Below are 19611 nucleotides of genomic sequence, written 5' to 3' on the forward strand. Positions count from 1 at the left end.
TGAATCGAAAACCTCTTTAGCTACCTCTTTTGAGGTAAGTTTCTAGGAGAATTGCTGCTCGCTGATGCAACCTTTTCTCCTTGATTTTCTTCACTTTTCTCTTGTTTTCTTTTTTTCTATGGGATTGGCCGTTGTTCCCCATGGGAGATGGGAACTTTCTCTTCAAGCTCATGAGGGTGGTCGTGAGCGCATTGGAGGCTTTCTGCAGCTCTTGGTGTATGGCCTTCACTCGCTCTTGAGCTTCCTGGAAATATTTGAGCTCATCACTTGCAAACGACCTTAAGGTATGCTCTTCTGTATAAAGGTTCTTTCGTCTGTTGTCGATAAATGAGAGCAAATCGGATGCTGAATTAAAGGCCTCATTGACAGTGGTCAAGGAGGACTCACACTTCGCGACATCACCACTGCCCTTAAGTAAGCGAGTCCCCTGATGAATTATTCTTTTTCAATTCTGTTTACCTCGACAACTATCGGGGTGCATCAGAACGAAACAAAGAGCAAGCGCCCGGTGCAGCATACTTCCGAAAGATCGAATCGTTTATGGAAGACCACTATATTCGTGGAGAACTTTTTATGGAATTCTGTCGTGATGCCTGTAAAGAGTCAAAAGAAGAAAGTTCCAATCTCTGTTCCTGGTGTTCTAACAATAGATGGGTCGGTCCAGAAACGGAAAGAATTCCGCAACCTGTACCAGATTCAAACAATCCTGGACATTTCATGGATATCTATCAGACGGAATCGACGGGCAGGACACCAGATGATTACCTTCCAAGAAAATGTATTAAAGATCTGTACGAGGAACATTCTGACAGTATCAGAAACGATCAGGATACCATGAAGAGCTTCTGCTCAAAATATAATGTGGAAGAGAAGCACGTCATTGCATATGTTAATCATTTGAAGGATATTGAGATCCGAAAGGACATCAGAACAAGAGCAGCTCAGGAGCGAAGAAGGCAAGAGGCCGAACGAACGTACAAGGACTTTCAATGGGATAACCTCATCGAGGGTGGCAAAGTTGAAAAGTTGCGGGTAAGAGAACTAGACCTGTATCTCAACAAGCATGGTTTGACGACTGTGGGTCGGAAACTTGACAAAGTGAAGGCCATTCGATGTCACTATTACCGACAGAATAAAGAGACTGTGATAACAGAAGAACTGTCGAGTGATGAAGATGACGTGGAATCCGAGGATGAAGAATCCGAAAGTGGAGAGGCAGAGAGCGACGATGACTATGTTTTCGTGGATTTGGATGAACAGCCTGAGATTGGCACTTCCTCGACAATTCAGTTCGTATCTGACGAGCAAATATTTACCGTTGTGATTCAAGGTCTATGAGACGTAAGTACCACTATTAAAATATCACTTGCATATTCAAAAAGTTATTTGGCGGTGGCTGGGAGAAAAGGGGGGGGGGGATCATGAAACTTTCCACTACCGATAAGGGGGGATCTCTAAAAAACTAGATACTCTACGGGGGGATCAGGTAAATGCTCCGATGTGACAACAAAAATACTCCGACCCCCCCCCAGGCGATAGATAATGACCGGTCCCTTAGAGACCAAAATATGGACAATAAGCAGGATATAAAGCATCAAACTGACAATGACACTGGAATCACCTTAATTGCACAAGACTGACACAGTCGAATATCAGTGTGTTGAAAATACTAATAATCGAGATGTGTATCAGTATAGGTAACAACGATTTGGTGTTAATAAGCGCGAAAATTTTTTCAAAGACGACAAAATTGCACAAGCCCGTATATTATTATTTCCAAAATACAATCATGAATCAAGCTAAATGACATCCCTCTGTATTCTGAAGAGCTCAGTAAATGGATTAATTCCAAATCAGTCTAGCCTATTGACAATCATTAGTTTAGAAGTTTGCATAATTCACAGAACCGAGACAGTAGAATATCAACTTGACGAAAGTACCAATAACGAAGACGTGATTCATTTTCAATATCCAAACATGAATCTAACAAGTTAGATAACATTCCAAAGGATTCTGAAGACTTGAATAAAAAGATAATAATAATTCCAAATCAGTCTAATGTATAGTATATTCGACCTCCCAGATTATTTTATTTGGAGTTTTAAGCAATTTTATAGAAAGTTGAAATCTGATCCCACATCTAATAATAGAGCAGTCAGATCTACCAGCTTATCCGCACATTCAGTAGCGAAGATGTCCGATTTTCAATTTTAAATTATTTTGAAGTATAAAATAATAGTAAATCTTTTATTGCCATGTATTTACTTTTGAGAATAATTATTTTTTAAATAATCTATCCACGTTTACCCGTAGGTTACCAAGGTATTACCTAGTAATAGACAACCCCTCAAGCCTGTGATGCTTTCATTCTCACTTTCTTATTTACTTACCTGGTTACAAACCAGAATTTCTAATACACGATTAACACATACTTTTCTTTTATTTCAATTATATAGTAAGTACAAAAAATGCTAATTATGATAAATGGTGACAACAAGAAAAGATGTAAAGCACTAATGTTAAAGAATGTTAACTGTAGAGAAATTGTTGTCAAAAGTAGCAGGTGATTGTTAATTCAAATGCAAATCGCGCTGATGAATTTCCTGTCTACAAATATGATTGTCATGTAAATGTAGCAAACAATTATTCGTTTTTTTGCCTTAATGAATGTGCTTTGGTTGATTTCAAACAATGAAGTCTGAGGGAGTTATTGCAACAATTTTAGAGTGCACAACAGGAATGTCGCGACAGAAGTGGAAGTTATCTCTACATTTGGACTACAGGGAAAAGATATCAGTCTGAACTATAATATGACACCCGAAATCCGCAATTTTCTCATGCAGATCTATACAGAATTTTGATGTAACCTGAGAATTCCTGATTATGATATGATAATCCAAAAGAAATAATAAGAATGCACTTCACTGAATGCGCCACTCTATTGTTTTACCCATTATGTGATTTATTGTATCCGACGATCTCGTGATGAGACTTTGTGAGTTATATGACCGTGAGAGAAATGACAGATAATTTACGATGTCCAACGGCTTTGTAAATGCGACGAATTTAAGTTCCCAAAAGGCTTTAAATCATAGCTACTCAGCAGATGGAATTGGGACAGAAATTCAACCAAGTAGGATTGGTCTCGTGATCGCTTTCTATGTAATGATAGTGCTCTCACTGGTGGGTAATACAGTGGTAATCAAAGCCATCAGAAGAATCGGAAAGAACTTACGACGACCAGTACATTTCCTATTTATCATAAACCTTTCTGTGGCCGATCTTCTTTTTGCTTTAGAGATGACACCTATGATCTGTGTTCATCTGCTCTTGGGAGGAGTGTGGCATATTCGCGGTCGATTCGGAGAGTTTCTCTGCCGATTTGACGTGTTTTTGTCCGCAGTTTTAATTCTTACGTCGAATCTGACAATTTCAGCCATCGCTGTAGAGATGTTTCTGGGGATATTTTTCCCTTTGAAGGCGCTACTGTCGAAGAAAAGGGCGTATTTTATTATTGCCGCCACGTGGTTTGTAAGCGGGTGTTATAGCAGTCCGCTGTTTTCTTTTGCGCATCTCAAAGCACACGGCATCGGTGACGTAATATGTTTCGTCGGCATAAAGAACGAAGAGGTCGTACAATGGTTTACATTTCAAACAGTGTTGTTGGCGGCGGGATTTGTGATCACTCTAGCGTTGTATTCAGCGATCGGTATCAAACTTTGGCTCCTTAAATCACCTGGATTTCACTTCCACGAGGCACAGCGAAAAGGAAGAGTGAAAAGAGCTAAGGCTTTCAAAATGTTGGTAATGTTGGTATTTGTCTTCTACGTTTCATTCATACCATTTTGGATTTTACAGTTATCTCTTCACTTCGGCTTTTATGACAAGCTCACCCCGTACTACAGCAACATCTCAGCATTCCTTATGCTTTGTAACGGAACTGTAAACCCAGTCATTTACAGCGCGTACAACACGGATATTCGGGATGAATTCAAATCCTTGATCACTTGTAAGCCACCGCCGGAACGCCTGCGAAGTCTGATAGCATTTTACACCAGGGCGATAAGGAAGAAAAAATTTAAAGATTTAGAAGCGAGATCACCTAATCAACAGTTTCCTATGGATGGGTTGCCTAGGAGAATTAGCGGCCAGTCGACGAAACTGAAGCCAATTGCTGGTGAAAAAAACTTGGCTTGTAGTTTTGAAGACACACGACTGTAACGTGAAACAGTGGTCACGCGACATTAAGACTTGAGTCACGCGATCTTATGAGTAGCGCAATCCAATTTTTCAGCTAAAAGATTGTCCACACAAATACATAACTGATTCACTTGGAATTTGACGTTTCTTGTTTTATTACTGTCCCTTAATTTTCCCTTGCCGAAACCTCACAGGCTGCTTATTTTCACTACTGCTTAAGTAATTTTCCCTGTAGGCTTGTTAGCTCAGTTGGTAAAGCGCTGCACCGGTATCGTGGAGATCATGGGTTCAAATCACGTACAGGCCTTAATTTTTTTCAGGCCTTATTTTCACTACTTCTTAAGTAGAGTTCATTATTATCCAACTGCACTAAATAAAGTGTAAATAACACTCGAATGGAGTAAAAATATTCCGCAACATTGCATAAGGTTATTTTTTATTGTCGAAAAACCTGTTTGAGAGGTTGGCTACATTTGCCTTCTCTGGTGCCCAATTTAACATTTGTACCATTGTTCTGAGTTCACAGCCCTCAGCTCGTCAAGTACCGACAGCGATTCCCGCGAGGCGTCGTCGCCATGTGTTTGAGTCAGATCATGAAAATGAAATTCTTTTTCATATGCTAAGAGCTCGTTTATGTCTTTGAGAATTCGTCTTCCGGTAGATTCAAGGCTTTGTTACTAGCGATAAATTATTCATCGCTTCTCGTTGATAAACGAACACTTTTGTACTTGCAGCACTTTCAAATGTATACGATTTGAGAACAAAGATCGAAAATAAAATTTAACTTTGAATCGTTTTGAAACATTATGTGACAAGTTGACATTTAATGAGCCAATCCGATGCGAGCATCACGCAAGACCTGTCGCAAACCGCTTCTCTGTTTGCTTTGCTTTTCCCGCCTTAGAAGAAGAGCATAAAACCTACAGCAGTACTTGCTTAATAAATAACTTATTAGACGTTTTGGTATGTAGTATCGCCAAGTATTTTCACGAGTTGTGCCGTATTTTGACTCGCTCTGCGGATATAAGATCGCTTCCATATTCACCTTGCTGTCCGCAGTTTACATGTGTGACTTTTGATATGATTTACATATATTCACAGTCAACTTTTTTTATAACATAGCTAGTAAATTTGTGTAATCAAATTCAATTGCGAGAACGTGCTTCATATTCCTATTGTGCACGCCCATGACGTCAGCAAACAAATCCCTCGAGCAACTCTTACGCATCTTTCGTGCTCTCCAAACTTCCCGCGTGCTTCATATCTCGATGAACGCACGCTGACGTATGAACCAATTGTTAACTATTGTTATCATTGTTATTATCATTGTTCGTATGATTGTTTGTGACCATCTAATTTTTGGTGGAGTGTCAATTATCCACTCTCTTCTGATCATTCTTGAGTCATCTCAGCTTCTCTTGTGGAACAAGGTACTTATTAATATGTGGGATGTAGCAGGTTTCCTGTTTTGCATGTGAACAACACTACCCTCTAGCGTCATTATACAACCTCTGGATCTTTCCAACACTATAAACATTGTCTTGCATCAGTAGCCACATGCAGTCATATAATGTCTAAATTTTGATTGTGCTTTCATTTCTTCGTTTGTGTGCTTTTGGGTGTATATGTGTTTTTTCTTTTGGATATCTGTTTTTTGCGTTTAGTTTTGTCATTTGTTCTGTTTGTTTTTCGCTAAGAGATAAAACGCTAGGAATCGTGGTCCCGGTGTTTTCCGAAAGCTAATTGATGTAGTCGTTTAGAATAGTGAACGTTGTTTTGGTCGTTATGAAAAGTTCTCGTCGTGTTTCTGTTTCAGAATTAAAGAATATGCCGGGATGTGTTCTCACACTTTTCCCGACAGCCCTCAAAATCCGTAAAATCGATTAGAAAACTCCTTAAATTCCGAAGGAACATCACAAGTCCAGTTAGACTCTAAAAATCCCAAATCTACCTTTTTTCGTGCGCGCAATAAAACATATTACGTCATTAAAAATTAAATCATTTGAATTCAATTTCAACCAATGAGCGCGCGCCTGAAATTGAACAATAAAAAAGGAAACAAAGTCCTGTATTTATATATTACATAAATGCAGAAAAGGTCGCAACAGGATGTGTGGCAAAAAATGCAGGAAGTTGTACGTTCCTCCAGTTGCTTTATTTTACGATTACTGGGTTTTGTGTTGGTGACCAAGTTTGCTTTTATGCCTTGAATACGATTGCGAGGGCAAACACGAAAGTTTTCATTTCTTCTCATAAAGAAACGACAGTCATGTCATAATTCGATCTAACCCCAATCTACCGATGGTCTCATTAGGTTACAGAAATAGCATCTACGAAAACATTAAGCTTTCACAGATAAAACACCTGCGCCTTAAAAGCTTCGAGAATCACAACAAATTTTGACTCAAGGAAGTTTTGCAAAATTGTTGTAATGACAACATCATCTTTTTTGTTACCCGTCCGAACTCAAACACAAACCTTTATCGAGGTCTCTTTGGTCGCTCTGCTTTTCATATGCGCAGTTTCAGGAAACATCATCGTCTGCTGTGCGGTGTACAAAAAGACAAACCTCCGTACTATTCCCAATGCGATTTTCGTAAACCTTGCTGTATCGAACTTGTTGCTGGCACTGTGGCAGCTTCCGATACTGATCATCACCATCATCAGAGGAGAATGGAGTTTTGGAGAGAAGCTCTGTAATTTTCACGCTTTCCTCGGCGTTGCTTTGTTTGCCGTTAGTCTTTTCAACCTCACTGCGATCAGCGTGAATCGGTATTTCAAGATAGTCAAACCTAGCAAGTATAGAAATGTGTTTTCCAAGACGTCTGTCGTCTTTATGACTGTGTTGATCTGGTGTTTAGCGATTTTGTTGAGCAGCGGACCCTTTTTAGGATGGGGGAAATATCAGTTTATTCCCTCCAAGGCAATTTGCTCGATCTCAGAAAAGGCTCACATCTCCATTCGTATCACCAGCTATGTGGTGATTTCTTGTTGCATCCTTGTTATCATTGGCTGCTACATCAAAATTGCACAAGTTGTTCGTCGCCATAGAAGAAGAATCGCGGTACCAAACAACAGGTCCCAAGATGAGGACTCAAAGCAGGTGCCACGTCCAGGGCCCTCCAGAGCCACAGCAGAACCGCATGTAACCGAGCTCAGAGGAGAGGATATCCATATCACCCGTACCGTATCGGTAATAGTGTTCCTTTTCTGTTTGAGCTGGGTCCCAAATGTCACCCTTAATATTCTCGTATCACGTGGCGTTCCCGTGTCTCTCGAAGTACGCATGTTCGGCATTTACATGATGTTTCTCGATCTCGTCATTAATCCAATGACGTTCGGGATAAGAAACAGAGAAATTCGAAAAATGATAAAACGCTTATTTTGCAAGAACTGAATAATTTCATTTCTAATTTAGCTGTGAATGTTCACTCTACACCTGTTAACAAATTGAGACGAAGTCAATTTATATAGAAAGTTGTAAACAAGTTTTAACTTAAGGTTATTTAGCTGTCAAATGTTACAAAGAGAATGTCATCTCAGCCATAAACTTATACAAATAAAAGTCTCAAATAGAGACATTGTGATTATTTTTCAGCGTTTTTATGGCATAAGATTTTCTTTTCCATCCCGCTAGAAGTTGATGTGACATTCAGCAAAGTATCCCAATTTCGATTCCGAATTTAATGAACGCAGTCCGAACAAACTGGTGACCCAGTGTTCGATCAATTAAGACAATTTATGTCAGAAGTGATTATGCCATGTCATGCCTTCTTTCAGTTTTATTTTTAATCTGAGTTGTTATTGTGGAAATCCGCTTACTGGAAATAAAATATATAGTGGTAACTTGTTCAACACCTCATTGTTTCTTTTCGTTGTTCTACTTTTGTTACTCTTTCACGTGACTTATGTTTTACGACTTGTTATGTGTTTTATGCGGGGGTAGGGTAGGTGAATAGCTATTTGCCTCTTACATCATCGAGAATGGCAGGAAAAGGCTATCATCTGCATCAGCTAAAGAAATGACTGCTGTACCTTAGCAGAAATTATTACTCCAGATTATCCTTACGTTTCGTAGATAAAATTTTGTTTCCGTTCTGGGACTTATTATAGCCAACAGTTTTTATTCGAGAAGGTTAAAATTACGATTTCCATCGCCAAAACTAGCAAAATCCTCTTGAACGGCATAGAACTTTAGCTGCACAAGAAAACATAATGGATGGGTTCAGAGCTTTAAAGGTAAAATCCGAATTTATGATTTATACCAATTGTGAGGTTTGGTGTTTGGATAATACCAAATCAACACAACGGGTGCGCATAATTTCTTTTAAGGTTATTCCTCACTCAAAAAAGTTATCGAGCTATTTTTTTAACTTTCTTTTAATGTTCCCGACCAATGTCTGTTTCAAAAAATAAAGTCTAAAAAATGCTTGTTTAAGACATTTGATGGGCCAAACGTGCTCCATTTATGTCTGTATTGGCACTAATCACGCACTAATCACGCACTTATCACGCACTAATCACGCACTAATCAAGCACTAATCACGCGCGTCCTTTCGTCGTTGCTTTTAAGATACGGGAAAGTTTTTAGCTATATCTATTTTTCCCCTTCAATGCTTTTTTTTCCCTCCAATCTAAAAGGGATAATTTGAACACCAAAATTATGCACTAAAAGTATAGGTCACTGTGCACGTTTAAGAGCTAAAGATCACTGTACCTCTTTACCTGGTCCATTGATTGAAAACTAAACTGTGTTCTGGGGATGCGTGCGCTTATTCGCCTAATTACGTGATTTTTATGCGTAGTGCAGGATTCGTAGAGGTAACAACATGAATTCGAGGGCAATTTGGTGTTAGTGAGCACGATGTTATTACTCGTCAATAAGTTACGTGAAAGAAAGTCAGAGAGAGTCAAGACAGACGAAAATTTGAAAGCGTACGCGCGTTATTTGTAATTTGTACTCATGTTACAACTTTGCTCTCGTGTTACGTGAGAATGCTTATTATGATAAATGGGTGACAACATGAAAAGAGGTAAAGCTCTAATGTTAAAGATTGTTAACTGTAGAGAAATAGTTGTCAAAAGTAACAGGTGTTTGTTAATTCAAATGCAAATCGCGCTGATGAATTTCCTGTCTACAAATATGATTGTCATGTAAATGTAGTAAAGAATTAATTCTCTTTTTGCCGTAATGAATGTAATTTGGTTGATTTCAAACAACGAAGTCTTAGGGAGTTATTGCATATATTTTAAGGTGCACAACAGGAATGTCGTAACAGAAGCGGAAGGTATCTCTACATTTGGACCACAGGGAAAAGACATCATTCTTAACTATAAAATGACACCTGAAATCCGCAATGTTCTCATACAGATCTAAACGGGATTTTGATGTAACCTGAGAATTCCTGATTCTCGTGACGAGACTTTTTCTGAGTTATAAGACCTTGAGAGATATGAGAGATAATTTACGATGTCCAATGACTTTGTAAATGCGACGAATTTAAGTTCCCAAAAGGCTTTAAATCATAGCTACTCAGCAGATGGAATTGGGACAGAACTTCAACCAAGTAGGATTGGTCTCGTGATCGCTTTCTATGTAATGATAGTGCTCTCACTGGTGGGTAATACAGTGGTAATCAGAGCCATCAGAAGAATCGGAAAGAACTTACGACGACCAGTACATTTCCTATTTATCACAAACCTTTCTGTGGCCGATCTTCTTTTTGCTTTAGAGATGACACCTATGATCTGTGTTTATTTGCTCTTATTAGGAGTGTGGCATATTCGCGGTCAATTCGGAGAGTTTCTCTGCCGATTTGACGTGTTTTTGTCCGCAGTTTTAATTCTTACGTCGAATCTGACAATTTCAGCCATCGCTGTGGAGATGTTTCTGGGGATATTTTTCCCTTTGAAGGCGCTACTGTCGAAGAAAAGGGCGTATTTTATCATTGCCACCACGTGGTTTGTAAGCGGGTGTTATAGCAGTCCGATGTTTTCTTTTGCGCATCTTAAAGCACACGGCATCGGTGACGTAATATGTTTCGTGGGGATAACGAACGAAAAGGTCGCACAATGGTTTACATTTCAAACAGTGTTGTTGGCGGCGGGATTTGTGATCACTCTGGCGTTGTATTCAGCCATCAGTATCAAACTTTGGCTCCTCAAATCACCTGGATTTCACTTCCACGAGGCACAGCGAAAGGGACGAGCGAAAAGAACTAAGGCTCTCAAAATGTTGGCGATGTTGGTATTTGTCTTCTACGTTTCATTCATACCATTTTGGATTTTACAGTTATCTCTTCACTTCGGCTTTTATGACAAGCTCACCCCGCACTACAGCACCATCTCAGCATTTCTTATGCTTTGTAACGGAACTGTAAACCCGGTCATTTACAGCGCCTACAACACGGATATTAGGGATGAATTCAAATCCTTGATCACTTGTAAGCCACCGCCGGAACGTCCGCGAAGTCTGATAGCATTTTACGCCAGAGCAATAACGAGGAAAAAATTTGAAGATTTAGAATCGAGATCTCCAAATCAACAGTTTCCTACGAATATGAGAATTAGCAGCCAGTCGACGGAAGTGAAGACAGTTGCTGGTGAAAAAAACCTTGACTTGTAGTTTTGAAGACACACGAATGTAATGTGAAACAGTGGTCACGCGAACATTAAGACTTCAATATTTCAGCTGAAACATTGTCAACACAAAATGTAATTGATTCACTTGAAATTTGGCGTTTCTAGTTTTATTACTGTCCCTTAATTTTCCCTTGCCGAAACCTCACAGGCTGCTTATTTTCACTACTGCTTAAGTAGTGTTCCCAGTTGGCTTGTTAGCTCAGTTGGTAAAGCGCTGCACCGGTATCGTGGAGGTCATGGGTTCAAATCCCGTACAGGTCAGAATTTTTTTCAGGCCTTATTTTCACTACTTCTTAAGTAGAATTCATTATTATCCAACTGCACTAAGTAAAGTGTAAATAACACTCGAATGGAGCAAAAATTTTGCGCAATATTGTATAAGGTTATTTTGTATTGTCGAAAAACCTGTTTGAGAGGTTAGCTACATTTGCCTTCGCTGGTGTTGAATTTAACATTTGTACCATTGTTCTGAGTTCCCAGCCCTCAGCTTCTCAAGTACCAGCAGCGATTCCCGCGAAGCGTCGGCGCCATCTGTTTGAGTCGGATGATGAAAATGAAATTAAGTTTTAGAAATTCTTTTTTATATGCTAAGAGCTCGTCCATGTCTTTGAGAATTCGTCTTCCGATAGATTAAACAGTTTGCTACTAGCGATGAATTATTCATCACTTTTCATCGATAAACAAACACTTTTGTACTTACAGTACTTTCAAATGTGTACGATTTGAGAACAAAGATCGAAAATAAAATTCAACTTTGAATCGTTTTCAAACCTCATGTGCAAGCGCAAGACCTGTCACAAACCGCTTCTCTGCGTGCTTTGCTTTTCCCACCTTATAAGAAGTGCATAAAAAATAAAGCAGTACTTGGATAATAAATCACTTATTATACGTTTTGGTGTGAAGTATCGCTGAGCATTTTTACGAGTTGCGCCGCATTTTGACTAGCCCTTACGGCGAAGATCGCTTCCATATTCACCTTCCTTATCCTCAGTTCACATGTACGACTTTTTTGTATGATTTTCATATATTCACAGTCAACTGTTACTATTTTTGTTGTTATTATCATTGTTCATATGATTATTTGTTACCATTTCATTTTTGGTCGAATGTCAATTATTTACTCTCTTCTGATCATTCTTGAGTCATCTCAATTTCTCTTGTGGAACAAGATACTTATTGCTATGTGGAATACGGCAGGTTTTCTGTTTTGCGTGTGAACACTGCCCTCTAGCGTCATTATACAACCTCTGGAACTTTTCAATACTATAAACATTGTATTGCATCAGTAGCCACATGCAGTCATAGACTGCCTAAATTTTGGTTATGCTTTCGTTTCTTCGTTTGCGTGCTTTTGCATGTAAGTGTGTTTTTTTCTTTAGGATATCTGTCTTTTTTGGTTTATTTTTGTCATTTTTGCTAGGCATCGTGGTCCAGGTGTTTGTCAAAAAGCTAATCGATGTAGTCGTTTAGAGTAATGAATGTTTTATTCGTTGCTATGAAAAGTTCTCGTCGTGTTTCTGTTTCAGAATTAAGGAATGCCCGGATGTGTTCTAAAAGTTTTCCCGACAGCCCTCAAAATCCGTAAAATCGATTAGAAAACTCCTTTAAATTCCGAAGGAACATTACAAGTCCAGTTCGACTCAAAAATCCTAAATCCACCTTTTTTCGTGCGCGCAACAAAACTTAGTACGTCATTAAAAATTAAATCATTTCAATTCAATTTCAACCAATGAGCGCGCGCTTGAAATTGAACAATAAATATGAAACAAAGTCCTTAATTGCGCGCGCCAGGAAGTAGGCGCCAAATGAGTTCTTTCAAAGTTTTTATCAATTACATAAATGCAGAAAAGGTCGCAACAGGATGTGTGGCAAAAAATGCAGGAAGCTGCACGTTTCTCCAATTGCTTTATCATACGATTATTTGGTTTTGTGCTGGTGACCAAGATTGCTTTTATGCCTTGAATACGATTGCGAGGGCAAACAAGAAAATGTTCATTTTTCCTCATAAGGAAATGACAATCATGTCATAATTCGATCCAACTCCGGTCTGCCTATTGTTTCATTGTGTCATAAATAGCATCTACGAAAACATTAAGCTAATTTCACAGACAAAACACCTGTGCCTTAAAAGCCTCGAGAATCACAACTAATTTTGACTCAAGTAAGTTTTGCAAAATTGTTGTAATGGCAACACCATCTTTTTTGTTACTCGTCCGAACTCAAACACAAACCTTTATCGAGGTCTCTTTGGTCGCTCTGCTTTTCATATGCGCTGTTTTAAGAAACATCATCGCTTGCTGTGCGCCTTATGCAAGAACCTGTCGAGTCCACGAATAACATGAAACAAAAAAACAAGGAAGTCAAAACAGTGGAGCCAAAGAAAATAATATTCATTTGACAAAACGAAGGAAAGCTTCTCAGATTACTTTCAGATCAGCGTCTGAACCATCGAAAAACAAGCTGTAAGCAAGAACTTTGAGGGAAAATGGAAACCTCATGTCCAGGCCATACAGTGAATGATATGGTATAGACAGGTCGATTTCTTTTTCATGGATCATCGAAGGTCTGAATAAGTTCTCCTAACTGGTTAAGCTTAATGTGATCATACCTTCTGATTTCTGGAGTACTATAAAATGATGAATTCTATGGTTCGAACAATAAATCTTCAGATATGACCAGCTTTTATTTACAGTTTTGTTTTAAGCAAGTGTAGCGTATCTTTCCCATGAATTAACTTTATAATTCATGGCTAACGGTACAGCATACCTCCTCGTATGTTAGGTAATGATTTGAAGAGAACTGGGGAAAGGTTTGGGTTGTCTGGAATTTTATAAACAATTTTTACATTTTACCTTCATTTGGGGTGATAGTAAATTGTGTATGTGGAAGATAAGGAATCACCTACTGGTATGAAGCACGAAATTATTCTATTCTGGCAAAGCTATAAAGTGCAAAAAGGTAAGCCAAAAAGTTAGTATTGGATTGGTTTAGCGCTTTTAATGGAAGGGGATACAATATTCTGGTGATTTTAATTACTCTTGGTAATTTAACGTTGATCGTCAGTCGATAAACGGTTGAACTGCCCTTTCTCATATCTGACAGTTCTAAACGACTTTATCAATTTCACAAATAGATCCCATGCTACCACATTATGATAACATATAATCTATTTGTCTGATGTAAAGGCAAAGCAAAATTCTGTTGATGGTGACATCATTTATGCGTCTGTCCCTAAATACAACCATTTTGAACTAATCAAAATTTGTTTAGAATTTTAAAAGTTTATCATTTAAAAAAGAGAGAGAGCTCATCAACTTAACGAATCCACAAGTTCAGCGCATAGGACTGGGATGCAGTTTTTCCTGTATTAGTGCCATAATCAAAGTCATATTCATTTGTATCCCCATCTACAAACGAAGCAGCGTTAGCCTCTGTAAAATCCGAATTTATGACATATGTCAATTGTCAGGTTTGGTGTTTGGATAATACCAAATCAACTTAACAGGTGCGCATAATCTCTTTTAAGGTTATTCCTCACACAAAAAAGTTATCGAGAATTTTTTTTTTAAACTTTTTTTTAATGTTCCCTACCAATGTCTGTTTCAAAAAATAAAATTTAAAAAATGCTTGTTTAAAAAGACATATGACGGATCAAACGTACTCCATTTATGTCTGTGTTGGCACAAATCACGCAGTCTTTTCATCGGTTCACTGTACATTTTACGGTTGCTAGAAGCAGGGGTTTTAAAGTAACACTTGAAAAAAAACTTGATAGGTAGAAAGTCTCGACCGTATAAAAAATTTGACACAGAATTTGCGGGGAAATCAAGCAATTTCAAGACTCAAAAGGTGCCTCGAGTCGTTGCTTTTAAGGTACGGGAAAGCTTTTAGCTATATCTATCTTTCCCCTTCGATGTTTTTTTTCTCCAATCTAAAGGGGATAATTTGAACACCAACAATGCAATAAAAGTATGAGTCACTGTGCTCGTTCAAGAGCTAAAGATCTGTACCTGGTTGATTACTTGAAGACTAAACCGTGTTCTGCAAATGCGCGCGCTTATTCGCCTAAATATGCGATTTTTTATGCGCAGTGCAGGATTCGTAGAGGTAACAACATGAATTATAAAAATAAATCAAATAGTACGCGCGCTCTGATTGGCCATAAAACCAATTTACATGAGCGTATGTAAACACGGTTTTCGTTCCTCTTTCTATCTTCGACCTCTTAAATTATTTTATTTGGAGTTTTAAGCAATTTTATAGAAAGTTAAAATCTGATCCCACAGTTAATAATAGAGCAGTCAGATTTACCAGTTTATCCGCACATTCGGTAGCGAAGATGTCCGATTTTCAATTTTCAATTATTTTGAAGTATAAAATAATAGTAAATCTTTCATTGCCATGTATTTACTTTTGAGAATGATTATTTTTTGAGATATTTTATCCACGTTTACTTGTAGGTTACCAGGGTGTTAGTTAGTTACAGACAACCCCTCAAGCATGTACTGTAATATACATTCATTCTCATCGTGTTAAAATAAGGGACCTTACTTACTTACTGGTTACAAACCGGAATTTCTAACACAAAAACAACCTTACTTAGCTTTACGTTTCACGCATACTTGTCTTTTATTTCAATATCTCTATCAATTTACGTATTTATCTCGTCACCTGTTTTAGCATCTTGCTGGGGTCTGAAGATCATCATCATCTTCCATTGTGCACTTTGACCAAAAACAAACGCCGCCGCTCCTTTCCTCCTTCCCCCCTTCCCCCCTCCCCCACCCCCCACCCCCCCACCCCCCCTTCAGCTGAGAAAGAATTTCCGGTACCTTTGCTGCTTTGATTTATATTTTGGCACTGACAGTCTTTATAAAGAAGCAGGTTTCATTTAAGTACAAAGCATTATTGTTAGAATACGAAAACGAATGATTCTTTTAAACAAAATGTTCTCAACATCTTCTTAAAGCTGTGTGGTATAGTATTTTAGAAGTTTTATGAGTACAGATTACCTCTACTTGCTCTACAGCGTATATCGTAATCATAAAACCACACTGTTAATATTAAATAATGTCTTTAAGAATTTGAGTAAATTGTCCACAAATTTACATTTCTTTCAACTTTATCACACAAAAAATTTGAGCGAAATAAAGATGTTCTTAATTGACTCTCGGCTTGGGTTTATCCTTATAATATATTCAAAAAGTTTTGGTCAATCTCACCCTCAACATTCTTACAAAAAAACGTTCTTATAAAAATAAAGAGTGTATACATTCGGATTAGAGTATTCAAATTTCTACTTTTTCCACCAATCGAAATACACTCTTCGTAACCTCAATAGTGACGTAGTTAAAGCAGAATTGAGACTCTTTCGTCCATAAATAAACGTTATTGTGGCATTGATGTTAAAGATTGTTACTGTACGGAAAATGTTGTCAAAAGTAGCAGGTGATTCTTGTTTCAAATGAAAATCGCGCTGATGAATTTCCTGTCTACAGATATGATTGTCATGTACAGGTAATAAAAATTGATTATCTTTTTGCCTTAATGAATTTAATTTGGGTGATTTCAAACATTGAATATCTGAAGGAGATTATTGCTTTGTCATAATGCCGGTAAATGTCCTTTAAACTGCAAATGTCGCTTCTCTAGAGCAATTGTAGCTTATTTTCATCTCAATGAGAATATATCCTCCTTCATGAAACAACTATTATCACAAATGAACAAGGATTTTCTGCAAATGTACAGCAAAAAGATTTGGTGCGCCTTCCGCTGAAACCTCTTTTCTTTCTGTTTTTTTTTTCCACAAAGTGTTTCTTTTTATGATGCTACATATTTTTAAAGTGCGCAACAGGAATTTCGCGACGGAACTGGAAGTTATCTCTACATTTGGACCACAGGGAAAAGATAACAGTCTTAACGATCATATTACACCCGAAATCCGCAATTTTCTCATACAGATCTAAACAAGCCGGATTTTATTGTAACCTGAGAATCAGTGATAATGATATGATATTCCAAATGAAATGATAAGAATGCCCTTCACTGAAGGCGCCACTTTATTTTTTGCCATTGCGTTATTTATTGCATCTGCTGATCTCGTGATGAGACCTTGTGGGCTATAAGACCGTGAGAGAAATGAAAGATAGTTTACGATGCCTAACGACTTCGTAAAGGCGACGAATTTAAGCTCCCAAGAGACTTTAAATCACAGCTACTCAGCAGATGGACTTGAGACAGAAATTCAACAAAGTCAGATCGGTCTCGTGACGGCTTACTATGTAATGATAGTGCTCTCACTGGTGGGTAATACAGTGGTAATCAAAGCCATCAGAAGAATCGGAAAGAACTTACGACGACCAGTACATTTCCTATTTATCACAAACCTTTCTGTGGCCGATCTTCTTTTTGCTTTAGAGATGACACCCATGATCTGTGTTCATCTGCTCTTAGGAGGAGTGTGGCATATTCGCGGTCAATTCGGAGAGTTTCTCTGCCGATTTGACGTGTTTTTGTCCGCAGTTTTAATTCTTACGTCGAATCTGACAATTTCAGCCATCGCTGTGGAGATGTTTCTGGGGATATTTTTCCCTTTGAAGGCGCTGCTGTCGAAGAAAAGGGCGTATTTTATTATTGCCGCCACGTGGTTTGTAAGCGGGTGCTATAGCAGTCCGCTGTTTTCTTTTGCGCATCTCAAAGTACACGGCATCGGTGACGTAATATGTTTCGTGGGCATAACGAACGAAAAGGTCGTACAATGGTTTACATTTCAAACAGTGTTGTTGGCGGCGGGATTTGTGATCACTCTGGCGTTGTATTCAGCCATCGGTATCAAACTTTGGCTCCTCAAATCACCTGGATTTCACTTCCACGAGGTACAGCGAAAGGGACGAGCGAAAAGAAGTAAGGCTCTCAAAATGTTGGCGATGTTGGTATTTGTCTTCTACGTTTCATTCATACCATTTTGGATTTTACAGTTATCTCTTCACTTCGGCTTTTATGACAAGCTCACCCCGCACTACAGCACCATCTCAGCATTCCTTATGCTTTGTAACGGAACTGTAAACCCGGTCATTTACAGCGCGTACAACACGGATATTCGGGATGAATTCAAATCCTTGATCACTTGTAAGCCACCGCTGGAACGCCCGCGAAGTCTAATAGCATTTCACGCCAAAGCGATAAGGAGGAAAAAATATGAGGATTTAGAACCGAGATCACGAAATCAACAGTTTCCTATGAATGCGTTGTCTGAAAGAATTAGCAGCCAGTCGTCAACAATGCAGCCAGTTACTGGTGAAAAGAACTTGGCTTGCAGTTTTGAAGACACGCCACTGTGATGTGATATCGATCACAGCGGTCACGCGAACATTGAGACTTAAGTCACGCTATCTTATGAGTCAAGCTAATCTAATTTAATATTTCAGTTAAAAGATTTTCAACACATAATATAATTGATTCACTTAAAATTTGGCGTTTCTTTGTTTATTACTGTCTCTTATTTTCCCCTGCCGAAACCTTACAGACTACTTATTTTTACTGCTGCTTAAGTGGTGTTCATTACTGCAAAGATCGCTTTCACATACAGTTCTTTATCCGCCGTTTACATCTATGATGTTCATACATTCACATCAATTCACCCGTTCATTTAAAACCAACATGATAATCAGCTCCCAGTTGGCTTGTTGGCTCAGCTGGTAAAACACTGCACCGGTATCGCAGAGGTCGTAGGTTCAAATCCCGAATGAATTGTTTTCAGGCCTTGTTTTCACTACAGCTTAAGTCATTATCTAAATGTACTAAGGAAAGTGCAAATAACGCTTGAATGGAGTACAAATATTCTGCGATGTTGTACGGTTGTTTGGACGGTTGGTTATTTTGTACGGTAAAAAAAACCCCCGTTTGACAGGTTGGATACACTTGCCTTCTCTGGTGCCGTATTTAACAACTGTGCTATCGATTCTTGGTTGACAGCTTTTAGCTCCTCAAGAACCGGTAGCGATTCCTGCGAAGCATCGTCGCTGTGATGTAAAGTAGTTTTGGAAATTCTTTTTTATATGCTCAGAGCTAATCTATGAGTTCGTCTTCCGGCAGATTCAAAGCTTTGTTACTGGCGATAAATTATTCATCACTTTTCATTGATAAACAAACACTTTTGTACTTGCAGCACTTTCAAATGTGTACGATTTGAGAACAACGATCGAAAAAAAAATTCAACTTTGAATCGTTTTCAAACCTCATGTGACAAGTTGACGTCTCATGAGCTAATCCAACGCGAGCATTGCGCAAGACTTGTCAAAAACTGCTTCTCTGTGTGCTTTGCTTTCCCCGCCTTATGACAAGTGCATAAAAAACAAAGCAGTTGTTATCAGACGTTTTGGTGAGAAGTATCGCTGAGTATTTTTACGAGTTGTGCCGCATTTTGACTCGCCCTGCGGATATAAGATCGCCTTCATATTCATCTTCTTGTCTGCAGTTTACAAGTATCACTTTTTTATAGGTGTTTGCCAAAAGCTAATTGATGTAGTCGTTTAGAATAGAGTACGTTGTTTTGGTCGTTGTGAAAAGTTCTCGTCGTGTTTCTGTTTCAGAATTAAAGAATATGCCGGGATGTGTTCTGACGGTTTTCCCGACAGCCATAAAAATCCGTAAAATCGATTAGAAAACCCCTTTAAATTCGAAAGAAATACTACAAGTCAAGTTCGACTCTAAAAATCCCAAATCCACCTTTTTTCGTGCGCGCAATAAAACTTATTACGTCATTAAAAA

At 38.4% G+C, this 19611-nt stretch overlaps 4 protein-coding genes and 1 pseudogene across 4 annotated transcripts; all 5 read left to right on the forward strand.

The window, feature by feature from the left end:
* Positions 1 to 100: 100 nt before the first annotated feature.
* On the forward strand, positions 101 to 1378 carry LOC149034954 (uncharacterized). Its single transcript, XM_089192118.1, has 2 exons — positions 101 to 284; positions 485 to 1378. Exon 2 carries the CDS (start codon positions 541 to 543, stop codon positions 1336 to 1338), a length of 798 nt encoding a protein of 265 aa, XP_089048244.1. The 5' UTR covers positions 101 to 284; positions 485 to 540; the 3' UTR covers positions 1339 to 1378.
* Positions 1379 to 2493: 1115 nt separating this feature from the next.
* LOC113677918 (QRFP-like peptide receptor) lies at positions 2494 to 4991 on the forward strand. Its single transcript, XM_089191724.1, has one exon. It carries the CDS (start codon positions 3037 to 3039, stop codon positions 4219 to 4221), a length of 1185 nt encoding a protein of 394 aa, XP_089047850.1. The 5' UTR covers positions 2494 to 3036; the 3' UTR covers positions 4222 to 4991.
* Positions 4992 to 6631: 1640 nt separating this feature from the next.
* On the forward strand, positions 6632 to 7891 carry LOC113677919 (G protein-coupled receptor 161B-like). The gene has a single exon (XM_027194781.2). It carries the CDS (start codon positions 6632 to 6634, stop codon positions 7595 to 7597), a length of 966 nt encoding a protein of 321 aa, XP_027050582.2. The 3' UTR covers positions 7598 to 7891.
* A 1545-nt stretch (positions 7892 to 9436) lies between these two features.
* LOC149034955 (neuropeptide Y receptor type 2-like) lies at positions 9437 to 11699 on the forward strand (annotated as a pseudogene).
* Positions 11700 to 16686: 4987 nt separating this feature from the next.
* LOC149034956 (neuropeptide Y receptor type 2-like) lies at positions 16687 to 18311 on the forward strand. Its single transcript, XM_089191989.1, has one exon. It carries the CDS (start codon positions 16998 to 17000, stop codon positions 18180 to 18182), a length of 1185 nt encoding a protein of 394 aa, XP_089048115.1. The 5' UTR covers positions 16687 to 16997; the 3' UTR covers positions 18183 to 18311.
* Positions 18312 to 19611: the final 1300 nt, after the last annotated feature.

The sequence above is a fragment of the Pocillopora damicornis genome, chromosome 13 (assembly GCF_964200805.1).
Source record: "Pocillopora damicornis chromosome 13, jaPocDami1.2, whole genome shotgun sequence".
Classification (NCBI taxonomy): Eukaryota; Metazoa; Cnidaria; class Anthozoa; order Scleractinia; family Pocilloporidae; genus Pocillopora; species Pocillopora damicornis.

Bases quoted from the DNA above. Each gene is read 5' to 3' on its own strand.
- LOC149034954 (XM_089192118.1), top strand. From the start codon at position 541: ATGGAAGACCACTATATTCGTGGAGAACTTTTTATGGAATTCTGTCGT.
- LOC113677918 (XM_089191724.1), top strand. From the start codon at position 3,037: ATGTCCAACGGCTTTGTAAATGCGACGAATTTAAGTTCCCAAAAGGCT.
- LOC113677919 (XM_027194781.2), top strand. From the start codon at position 6,632: ATGACAACATCATCTTTTTTGTTACCCGTCCGAACTCAAACACAAACC.
- LOC149034956 (XM_089191989.1), top strand. From the start codon at position 16,998: ATGCCTAACGACTTCGTAAAGGCGACGAATTTAAGCTCCCAAGAGACT.